The sequence below is a fragment of the Mastigoproctus giganteus genome, chromosome 13 (assembly GCF_048544385.1).
Source record: "Mastigoproctus giganteus isolate SK-2022 chromosome 13, ASM4854438v1, whole genome shotgun sequence".
NCBI lineage: Eukaryota > Metazoa > Arthropoda > Arachnida > Uropygi > Thelyphonidae > Mastigoproctus > Mastigoproctus giganteus.
The window spans coordinates 7,185,808-7,198,691 of NC_143587.1; the positions used below are offsets into that span (position 1 = coordinate 7,185,808).

Here is a 12,884-nt window from a genome sequence, read left to right on the forward strand (position 1 = left end):
TTTTCATTCTTTGATTTGTATTCAAAGTTAGATTTAAGTGAACTTATAAAAGGCTTCCGATCAATGGGTTGGATATTTTCTTCCAGCCACCCAGTTCGAGAACGACTAGCAGCAAGAATTTCAGCACGCACGCCATCCATACTTCTAAGAAACTAATAATGAACAGAATTTGACAGGAAATAATCTGTTGAACGGAAGTCTAACTGCCTGGCTTGGTCCCATCTGAAATTAGTTTAAAAAATTTACATATTTTACTATATTGCATAATAAGAATAACTTAATAAGAGCTTTCTATCCTCATCAGGATAGAAAGTTCTTAAAGATGAGTATAGAAAGGATAAAAAATTAGCATGCCTCAAAGAACAACAAAGAATTTAGATAGTTGTGCAATACATATTAAATAATAATTTTCTTATTTAACATGCCATTCAACAACCATGTTAAATAAGAAAAATCATAATCTGTACTGAAATATATAGTAATATTTATTTCAGTAAAATTTATTAATTTTGAAATTATGACACAGTAAATCATGATAACTTTGACATTACATTTTAAAAGAATTTTACATATAAAGACAACAAATAATAAAGGAACAGAACTTTGGGGTCTACCACAGAAATCAAAATTAAACCAGGTAACATAAATATCAAAATAACTCTTATTTTGGTATATACTGTACTACTATCTCTCCCACTTTTGGTGATTAAAATGAAGGCCATATAAGATAAACTAATAATCTAACAGGAACATAAATCCAGAATGCTTCTGAATACAACTTATGTCATGATTGCACATAATAAATAAATGCATAAAAAAAACTTCATAAATTACACTGAAAATTTTCAACACAGTTATATTTAAAAATGTGAATATTAAATTAATTACAAATGAACTACAAACTTCTTCATTCTCTGAACTTCACAGTATAAAACAGAGCTACAGGCAACCTCGTAAAACACGATAGTTAGGTTCCTATAAAATCTTGTGCAGTGCGAAACCGTGTTATGCGGGACTAAGAATCAGTACAAAAATGGGGGTTACGTTCCGAAAGCTAACAAAAATACTCCATCTTTCTGTGTCATCGGCATTGAAAACTTGATGTGGTGTTTCCATGCTCTTCAATAATTTTTTGAAATTTCCCATCATACTTCTTGGCAGCTTCATTATCAGCCGATGCACTTTCCCCTTGAATACTTATGTTATGTAATGAGAAGCCATTTTTAAATCACTCAAACCAACCCTTTACTGGGAACAAACTCCGGGTTAACAGAAAGTGCTCCATTTTCTTTTAAATGGTCATAAATTTTTAGTGTCTTTTGTTTAATTACATTGCCATCTAATGGGATCCATATTTTACTGCTATCACCAATCCAAATACTGAGTGCTTTTTCCATTTTCTTAATTATTGATACTTGGGAACGAGCTATCATATTTGGGGAAATTACAGATCCTTCATCAACAGCAGTTCTAATTTTCTGTTCATTTTTTTTTTTATGGTCCGGATTGTTGCTTCATTTAAATTTAAACTTTTTGCAATGCACGATACCTTTCCCCTCTTTTTTAAGATGATCCAAAATTTGTATCTTTGGTTCTAGAGAAATAAAGTTTCTTTTCAGCGGGGCTTTTTACTTTCCTTGGGCACAATTCAGGGCTTGGATTTAATTCACAACAAAGAAATTATTCCAATACAGGTCTTAAGAACAAAGTTTAGTAATACATACCTGGAAAAATTTATAAACGATCAAATAAAAACCAAAATAACCTTACAAAAACCTTAAAAGTAATGAGCTGCACGCTTCGAAGTCACAATAGCACAGAACCTAATATGTGGATTCCCCAATAATTTTTTTTACGTAACGACTAGAGTCAACAGTGGGATTCACAAAAAAGAATGGAAATGTTGAAAAATTACATCCAACATAATAGTAGGGTTTTCCCCACAAAAAAGCTCAAAAATACCCTGTTATAAGAGGTTTGCTGCAATTCTCTAACCATGTTAGAGCAAAACCGAATACTGTGTTGTGTAAGGATTGCCGCAATTTATCGTGTTAGAGAAAAATCGTGTTGTAGAAGTACCGTGTTATATGGGGGTTGCCTGTATAATACTCAATACGTTCTACATTACATTTCAATATTTATAGAAGAATAAGAGAAATTTACCTCAATATAGTACGTAGAACACTTTTGTATGACACTCTCCAGCCTGTAATCATTTTGTGTTAATTTTATATTCATTTTAATTTCTGGAGAGTGTCATACGGAAGTGTTCTATGTACCATATTGAGGTAAATTTCTCTTATTCTTCTACAAATTATTCCCTGACATAACTAATTAATAAATATATGAACAAAACATCCACAAACAATACGTTGACCAAACAACATATATTGGAGGTGAACTGAAAGGCAAATGCATAAAATAATATTCTTAATATGGTTCCTCTGCATAGTGTGTAAACTCAGAAAAAGAGGGAAAAATGCTCCTCTATATATAAAAAAAATAATAATAATTTTTTTTATGTAAATTGAACTTATATTTAACTCAGTGAAATTATTTTACTCATCTGGTCTTTCTATTCATTTTTATCTGCTGTACTTCAACAAAACATTTCAACATAACACATTGCAAACCATGACAAAAATTAATAACTTTATCAGAAAAAAACTGCGCTCTCTGAATTATACATGAAAACGAAGATAGAATTTTTTTCATATTCAGATATTACTCTCTCCATTTCAATTTGCACCTTCATTTTTGAAAAAAATGATTAGTACCAGTAGTAAAATACAAAGAAACATTTATGCTCTTCTTTCATCCTCTACCTTGCACTAAAGTATTAATTTTATTTCTCACTGTTTTTGTTATTAAAGAACAAAAAAAAAAAAAAAAAAAAATTGTGAATTATTCGTAATTACTTCTTCTACAGCTCTGTATATGCACACGCTTCTTGATTAGACCGGGTTCGAGGCCGTGACCACCAAATACGGAGGATGCGGAAAGGTCAGGGAATGACCACCACATATCCCCGGAGCAATATGGCCTTAGTTGCTAATGCTCCTAAAAACCAAATAACAAACAACAAACAATAACTTTCAGGGATGGCGAACAGTAATCAGGATTTTGGTATCTTAGATGACAGGAGCTTGTCCATCAACCACAGACATCTCTAGTTTATAGACTCCATTACCTTATGTCATGTAAAATGAAAAAACCCAATTATTAAATGATTGTTGATGACTGAAAATGCAAACATAAATATGTAGGTTCTATTCACACAAATATTACATGAAACTTCCAAAGTTGTATGTTCAAAAGTGTTGTATAAATGCCCTAAGAAGAAAAAACAAAAAGTCACATCCATAACACTGTTAAACTATAATTAGAAGAGAATAAATGCCATCTTCAAATCTTAAAAACCATTAGGCATACTAACTGTATTATATCAGTATAAATACATATTCTAATGGTCATATTGTTTTATGGAAATGAGCTGTGTTTCCAAGGCTACGAAAATTTTATGATATTAATATATACCATCATAGGGGGAATTTGGAATTCTGTTGACTAAAAACCCTACAATAGTAGTAGTAGTGGCACGTGATGCAAGAAAGCAAGTGTAGGAGCTTATGCAGCATCAGCCAAAAAAAAAAAAAAAAAAAAAAAAATCACACCATTCCCTCCAAATGCCTGTCCAGTTCCTCCTTAAATTTATTTAACCTATCAACTTCCAGAACGACAGATGGAAGTTTGTTCCAGCAATTAACCACCTGCTGGCTAAAGGCAAATTTCCGCACATCTATTCTATATCTGTCCTTTCTTACTTTGAACTTATGTCCCCGTAGGTTCGTAAAGTTATATACGAACCTACAATCATATAGTTAAAGCTAAACTACATTTGAACACAAAAGGAACTCTTTGAAACTAGCTTCTACACATTCAAAAATTAACATTGGCAAGCTCAATTACTAACAAGTTGACACACACAATCTGTAAAGACTACAACCTGTCAAAAACACATGATCCAATGAAAATGCTACACATTTCACTCCTGTTATTTTTATTAATGATAAAATAATCTTTCCACCTGCATACATATTTTGACTTAAAAAAAGGATACTAATTTCAACGTAATCAGTATTTTATGACACATCTTAATTTTTTATACCCAATATAATTATTGTAATCTAACACCATATTATATGGGGTAACCAGTATAACTGAACTTGCTTTGAGACTTGAGGCAAATTGGAAGCATAAAACTGACCAGACAAACAACCACAAGCGGCCCATTAAATTATGTACGAATGCAAATTCGGCTGAAGTTCAGTGTAGGGTACACAGATGAAAGCGAGGAAAGACGGCGGTGATTGACAGATGAAGGAACCTCCCACTCAGTGCTGATTGGGTGATTATTGTGGAGACATTTTCTTTCTGATTATTCGGTGACATTGAGGAGGGGGGTGCTTGGCTTAGGCAGGGTGTTTATCCCGCTCTCTTTGAATCAGAAAATGAGTTTGCGATCTAAAAACAGTGGCAAGTGGGGGTGAAAATACCCTAGCATATCAACCTAGGAGGACAGTGGGTGGAGTCACAACTTGTCAATCAGCTTTCCCACTGTTTTTCTAGCCATCGTGTTGAACAGGAATTTTACCACAATTTTATATACAATCTGCCCCACCGGGATTTTTGCAGAGTGCCCTGGTGGCCCAATCAATTTGAGACCCAAAGTAAACCATTTACAAAAAGAAAATATTTAGTGCAAAGTTATAATTATGCAAAAAATCAGCAACTTGTAGGACAAATTAGGTGTCTGTCTATCTGTCTGTGCAGGGAACGATCTGAATAATCCTTAAGACCATTCTTGGTGAGAGATTCATTGATTTCAGCTAACTCTTGCATACCATGAAATTGTTTTCAAATATTTCCAGTATTTCAGTGAAGTCTTTTAATACACATTTACAGTCTATCACCATAATTAATTTCCCTTGAATTTGAAGTGATACTTCATTAAGTTTCTGAAAAATCCAAGCCATATAGTATATGTTATTTTTGTGTTTGCAGATCTCCTTTGCTAAATATCTGTCTCCTTCACTTTCTAAAAAACTAATTATTGTATCAAAAAGGTTGACAAATCTTGTTAGACAGTTTCCTTTAGAAAGACATCTGACTTCTGTATGTAAAAGAAGCCTCACATGCTGTTCTTCGTTATCAATACAAAATTTTCTGAAAAAGGCGATCATATTTGCTATGTGACTTTATTTTATTGAACTATACTGAGAGATTGATAAAGAATTGAACTAATATTTTTTGCAACCAGATAATATTGGTGCGCAATGCAGTGTATTTCAAGAACTTTGGGACATATTTCCTTTAGGTGGGCTATAAAACCTGTCTTCCAACCATGGAGGTTTTTTTGTTTGTTATTTGGTTTTTAGGAGCATTAGCAACTAAGGCCATATTGCTCCGGGGATATGTGGTGGTCATTCCCTGAACTTTCCGCATCCTCCGTATTTGGTGGTGACGGATTCAAACCCCAGTTTAATCAAGAAGCGTGTGCTACGCACTGCTGCTCCTTCCCACCTGGCTACGGAGACGCCTCCCATGGAGGTAGCACCATTAGTGGCACAGGATACCAAATTTTTCCAATGGTACTTGTTTTTCACCAAACCATTTTACAGCAGCAAAAATGAATGTGCCAGTACAGCCAGTTTCTATACATTTTATAAACATCTCTTCTTGCAATTTACAATCATCATTGAAATAACAGCTTGCAATTAGGTGGTTTAATTCAACCACCTTGATTTAATTCAAGGTGGTTGAATTAAATCATGCCCACTATCTTCCTTTTATTAAAATTTCTCACTCACTCCTAATATGCTAAAAATCAGTTGTTTCAGGGGAAAAGAAAACCCAATGAGAGAAATTAAATATTAAAGAATACAATGTCATCAGGTAGGATTGAACTTTGGAGGGCCACAAACCATTGTAATACTCATGATTTTTTCGCCCTCCAAAAACCAATTTTTGTCCCATTGAGAACCCCTGATCTAGAGGAATACCACAGGGATCATCCCTTGGACCTGTTTTATTCACCATCTTTGTCAATGATCTACCGCAATTTGTTGAGAGAGGTGGTATTAAGATTTTAATGTTTGCCGATAATGTGAACTGTACTTGGGTATCAACAGTCAAGATGATGCGGTTAACCTTCAAGCTGCTCTCAACTCTTTTGCTAACTGGGTTGCTTTACATTGTCTGGATGTTAATCCTAGGAAATGCAGCTCAATTTCCTTTGCAGTTTCGAGGAAAACTAAGATTTTAGTAAATCAATATTTCATCAAGGATACTCCGATTTCCAGAGTTGGCAAAGTTAAAGATATGGGAGTTACTTTTACCGGGATGTGGGTTTGATAAAACATGTTAGGACTATATTAAACCAAGCTAATAAACAAACTGGCTTTATTAAATGGCAGACATACAGATTTCAAGATTCTCAGTTCTCTGTGCTCCTATTCAAAGCAACTGTACTCCCTATACCAGAGTTTGCTGCTCCTATATCCACACTATGCATATTTGATACAGCAAACAGAATCACTGCAAATGAAATTCATCCACTACCTTTCCAAAAATAATCCCATGTTTTACCACCAAATTTTCTACTCTAATCTCTGTTCTTACTTCAAGTTTCAATCTCTGGAAAATCAGCGAACTGTTCTTGATCTAAAACTGTTGTACCATATCTTCATTGATTCAACCTACCTGGCAGATCTATGCCATATTGATCTTCACACTCAAGCGGTGGCAACCAGACAGAAGACTACTTCCACATCAGTAATTCTAGGTTAGAGATATCCAGGAACTCCTTCTTTAAAAGAACACTGGCACTTGTGAACAAGTCTGATCTGGATATGGCTGTACACAGCAAAGAGTTTCACAGAACTATGGAATAAGTTGGTTGGATGGTTGGTTGGTGGATGAATTCAAGATTTAAGATGTCCTCATGCATGTGTGTGTGTGAGATTATGTCTCCTGCAGCTACCTGCTCTCTGCAAGACTTATGATACCATGCATACCTTCTTTATTTCCCTCATTGAAATTAACTTTCATTGTAAAATGTGCGTTATTCTTCTATTTATTTCTAGATTTTATACAATCTCTATTATGTTTTCTTTTTAATGCATTGCTATACACTTTAACTGGACACATGACTGTTGTGTATATTATATGTTAAAATAAATAAATACCCTCTTCTCCCCCCCTTTCCTCCTCAATTTCAGTTTTTCAAGTAACACAGTAACCCATGGGAGGGAAAAGAAAAACAAGTATAAAGAACTAATTATAACATGCCATTGACATGGATAGATGTATTCATAACATCACCCACCTAAAGCATGGCAGGGAAATTATATTTTCTGGATGATCATTGTCTGTACACTCCAACTAACTCAAAAAAATAAATAAATAAATAAAATAAAAATGAAAACGTATCATGCTTTTAACTGCAGAAAGGTTCCAAAACAAACAGTTTAACCTCTTGTAAATCTAATAAATCAAAACAAAAACAGAAAATACTACATGTTCATTGACATCGGCTTACATATATATATATATATTGCTATTTCCCAAGGAACTAAGCCATGCTTTCAATCACAAGTTCAGAATACTTCAGGATCATTCCTATCATCTCATGGAAAAGTGCTTCTATTCTGAATGTCTTATAAAATATTACGATGGCAATCCAAAAATTACACATGCCTTGTAATTACCCCACTGTCAGAATTCTGTGGCTATTTATAATCATCTATTCTAACGTTACTGAAACGCAAACTAAATGAACGCTTACATACCTTTGTACAGTAGCGACAATGATGGGGAAAGCCGACCTGTATCCTATAGGAAGTGAATATAAGAAGGGTATTCAAAACTTGTGTTTACATCATTATCCCTTTCACGCCAGCAATCTTATTATCTAACATAATTTTAAAAAAAAAGAAAAAAAAGAAACGTTCTCCTAATCCGATAAACGAACATTACCATAACTGTTTTTCCTCTTGACAAGTCACGATCACGTTAAGTAATGGAGTTCAAATAGTGCATGTGAGCTTTTCCCCTCCTTGTAACAACTATAACAACACTGAAGTATTTAAAAAGTACCTATGGATAACAGAATATTACATACACCTCGAATGCGGTTATTTGGACCTTCACAACAGCACAGGTAATTTATTATGTATCTTCAAACTTGTTTTTCATTAAACATATTTACTTACATTTTTATAGAAAAGTTGAAGCTTACTCCACGGATAAGTGATAACAATCGTATGTATACAGAAGTCGGCACACAATCCAACTGAGGCGTTTTTATTCAGTGCATTGCGGTCACTCACTCGCTAGCGAGGTCAGAAAGGCTAATTTTTTTTTTATGTTCATAAAACCAGATAGATGATAATTAGCGCTGAGAGCGTAATAAATACAACAAAATGATGCCACGAAGCACTTTACAACTATTAATTCCATTTCATATTAAAAACGAAAATTATCACAGGTTATGTCAGAGACCTGAGTTTCTTTTTTATTACTGTAGCCGTTATAAATATATAACAGAAGGCGGCATATAAAGACGACAGGTAAAGAAAACCGACACCGGCAGTATAACCGACCAGCACAAGTGACAACAAAGGCCTCTAGCCTGCCATTACACCACCTTTGCTAAAAGGTACAACAGAACTCGCAGGCACTTAACAGCGCTGTTAAATCCCTAGACGTCAACAAACATGATAAGAAGATGAAGAGACTTTTTTTTTTCCCCTAATACTCTTGCACAGTTCCAACAGCAACACAGTAATGAAGTATAAATAGATGATAAGATGAAAAAAAAATTTTTTTTCTTGAGTTTAAATTAATTACGGATAAACTTAAAAAGATTTAGCAGCACGTAGCGAAGTGCACAAAACCGTGGTCATCAGTCGAAAAACCCTATTTGAATGACTTACTGACAACTCTTGGTTTTGCTGCTCAACGTTTTCTTTAATTTTTTCGATTGCAAATACTATACTTCTAACGTAACATCATCTTTCTACAATTTAATATATTTTTAAAATTCATTATAATTTTTTATACGAAATAATAATTATTATTATATTATCAAAGGCTCGGGTTTAGATCACGCTGACCTCAGGCGCATTTTTTCTAAGGGCGCAAAATTCAAACAAAACGAAATATATTTTAAATATAGGGGAAGCATTATGGATTGTTTGCCCCGGATGCTAAATTAACTGTGCACTGTCTGGAAAATAGACATATGGTGAAAAAAAATTCCAGTATTTTACTGCGCCAACAAAAATTAAAGCTGCATAGGTGTTTCACTCCACATATAAATACCAATCGACCTAAACTTTTCCTCCATAACGGTTCGGAATGGACCAGAGCCCACCAGAACAACATTCTCCTTCGTCATAAACATCGGTAATGTCATGTACATTACCGATGTATATCAAATTGTAGCAGTGTGCTTAATGATTTTGTAATAACTGAGAGCAAAGTGGAGGAGAAATTGTTGAAGTTAAACATCACCTGGGGTGGTTGGGATCTATCCAGTTATTTTAAAGGAGGCGGCAAAGCAACTAAGCAAACCCTTAGCCATAATTATGAGAGCATCCTTGGACTCAGGGGAGGTTCCCACTGACTGGAGATGTGCAAATGTGTCCCCAATTCACAAAGGTGGATCGAAGGGTGACACGAGTAATTACAGACCAGTTAGTTTAACTTCTGTTCCGGGTAAAATAATGGAGTCACTGGTTAAAGATGCATTGCAGGATCATCTAGACAAGACTGCAGCAATAATTCAAACACAGCATGGGTTTGTTAAGGGAAAGTCTTGTCTGACAAATTTGATTGGTTATTATGATGTGGTCACAAAGGAACTGGATGCAAAAAATAATTTTGATATCATATACTTGGATTTCAGGAAAGCTTTTGACACTGTTGCGCATGGAAGACTACTGTACAAAATGGAGCAGAATGGTATTAAGGGTAAGTTGCTACAATGGATAAAAGAATGGTTAAGTGGGAGAAGACAGAGGGTGGTAATCAATGGGTGCTGCTCTTCGTGGACTAATGTTATTAGTGGAGTCCCACAGGGTTCGGTGTTGGGTCCACTGTTGTTTTGTGTATTTATCAATGATATTGATGAAGGTATATCAGGCTTAATGTCGAAGTTTGCAGATGACACAAAGGTTGGCAGGGTTGTTAATGACAGTAATGGCAGTGTGCTACTGCAACAGGATCTAGATAATTTGGGCAGATGGGCTAAGAAGTGGCAACTGAAGTTCAACCTTGACAAATGCAAAGTACTGTATATGGGTAGAAGTAACCCCAGAGAAACGTACCAACTGTGTGGTACTACACTTAAGGTGGTAGAAAATGAAAAAGACCTGGGAGTAATTGTGCAGTCAGATATGAAGTTTTCTGAGCAATGCAGACAGGCTGCTAGGGCAGGTCATGGGGTTTTGTCAATGATATATAGGAATTTTGCTAGCAGGGAAAAGGAGGTGATTGTCCCTCTGTATAAGGCAATGGTCAGGCCACGCCTTGAGTACTGCATACAGGTCCTGGAGGCCTCATTTTAGGAAGGATGTAGATTTCCTTGAGCGTGTACAGAGAAGAGCAACACGATTGGTAAGGGGAATGAAGGGATTCTCTTACCAAGAGAGGCTTAAGTCCTGCAAATTGCAGTGGCTGGAGACTAGGCACCTGCGCGGTGATCTGATTGAGGTCTATAAGGCCTTGAATGGGTTGAGCACGCTGAATTCCGATGGGATCCTTCCACTTGTTCAGATTACGAACCTACGGGGACATAAGTTCAAATTAAGAAAGGACAGATGTAGAATAGATGTGCGGAAATTTGCCTTTAGCCAGCGGGTGGTTAATTGCTGGAACAAACTTCCATCTGTCGTTGTGGAAGTTGATAGGTTAAATAAATTTAAGGAGGAACTGGACAGGCATTTGGAGGGAATGGTGTGATTTTTTTTTTTTTTTTTTTTTTGGCTGATGCTGCATAAGCTCCTACACTTGCTTTCTTGCATCATGTGCCACTACTACTACTACTACTACTACATAGTCGATTACAAAATTTTTTTTGAAACGGCATTCCATTTCGAACATCCGTGTATTTCAAATTATTCCATCAATTAAAACTACACAGCAAAAAAGAAATATCCTTCCAGTCCAGTCTATAAGTAACTAAAATTTACGGCCACAGATCTCCTGTAAGCAGTGACATATTATCACAAGCTTTGACCCTGGTGAATATCTTTAATCAATTTTTCATTTTTCTCTCTTCCTTTTGGACTCCCTGAGCTCAGGACCCCTCATGCAGTTGCACCATAAGTTAATAAGCCACTTCCAGTAAGGTAGCTAGGTAACAAGCATTGTAGACCACATACGAGCAATCTTTTCTTTTATGAGGACTCTTTTGTCAATCTGACCAGCCACTTGTGGACACTTCCAGGTCTGCTATCAGGAGGGACGAGCCAGTGGCTTTTTAGTATTGTTAAAGATCACATGGAGGCCGTTCATGCGTCTTATCGGGGGGAACAGAATTTAAAGTTGTTCTTCTGCTAGGCATGTAGTCCATATTGGACTTCCCTGAGTGTAGACTGCTCAAAGCAGTTTGATATCATTTTGGTAGGTTGCCATAATGGAGCAGTCATTCCAAATGCAATTGCACAACACCCATATACAATGGCATTACAGCCGCTGTATATGTCTCCAGGCAAATGTAAAATGAATAATTGATAAGGAACCATACCATAGCTGCCTTCTCTTTGCTATCTACACAGTATTTCATGAATACATGGATTATATCCCACAAATCAGTCCACTACTGATTCATATCAACCTCCTTCTAGGAATCTAGAAGGCGGTTGAAATGAATTATTCTGGAATCTTAATATCTCAAGTTCAAAATGTTGCGTTTAAACAAAATGCTTCCTATCCGCCCTTCCCCTGAAGAAGCTCAGATGAAGTAAAGTGTAAATTATTTAGGGTCTAACGGCCAAGACCTTGAATGGGTTGAGCAAGCTGAATGCTGATGGAATTCTTCCTCTTATTCAGATTGCATTTAGCATTAGCATTAGCATTAGTAGAGGCATACAATGAAAGAAAGCAAGCTTTTACATCATCAGCCAAAAAACCAAATGCTTGTCCAGCTCAGCTTTAAATTTATTTAGGCTATCAACTTCCACAACAAAAGATGGAAGTCCATTCCACCAATCAACTACCTGCTGGCTAAAGACAAATTTCCGTACATCTATTCTACAACGGTCTTTCCTAAATTTGAATCTGTTCCCCCCTCAGGTTCTTAATCTGAACAAGGGGAAGAATCCCATCAGCATTCAGCTTGCTCAACGAGGCGTTATACACCTAAATCAGATCACCTTGCCTACCCTCCAGGCGCTGCAATTTACAGAATTTAAGCCTTTCTTGGTATGAGCACCCCTTAGTTCCCCTCACCAATCTTGTTACCCTTCTTTGTACTCGTTCTAGCAACTCTACATCCTTCCTAAAATGAGGCCTCCAGACCTGTACACAGTACTCTAGGTGTGGCCTGACCGTTGCCTTGTATAATGGAATAATCGCCTCCCTGTCCCTGCTAGCAAAATCCCTAAATATAATTGACAAGACTCCATGACCAGCCCTTCTGCACTACTCAGCGAACTTCATAATTGACTGCATAATGACCCCCAGGTCTTTTTCACTTTCCATTTCCCTGAGTGTAGTACCACACAGTTGGTACATTTCTCGTCGTCTATTGCTACCCATATGCAGTACTTTGCATTTGTCAAGGTTAAACTTCAGTTGCCACTTCTCAGCCCATCTGC

At 36.0% G+C, this 12,884-nt stretch overlaps 2 protein-coding genes across 2 annotated transcripts in view; one reads left to right on the forward strand and one right to left on the reverse strand.

Annotated features, from left to right (window-relative positions):
* LOC150075742 (uncharacterized) overlaps positions 1 to 140 on the reverse strand; it is a 292,105-nt gene extending 291,965 nt beyond the window's left edge. Inside the window, exon 1 of the mRNA XM_090387865.1 lies at positions 17 to 140. Coding sequence (XP_090243991.1) covers positions 17 to 140 — 124 coding nt within the window. The remainder of the gene's footprint in view (positions 1 to 16) is intronic.
* A 392-nt stretch (positions 141 to 532) lies between these two features.
* LOC150075743 (uncharacterized) overlaps positions 533 to 12,884 on the forward strand; it is a 158,248-nt gene continuing 145,896 nt past the window's right edge. Inside the window, exon 1 of the mRNA XM_090387866.1 lies at positions 533 to 637. Coding sequence (XP_090243992.1) covers positions 533 to 637 — 105 coding nt within the window. The remainder of the gene's footprint in view (positions 638 to 12,884) is intronic.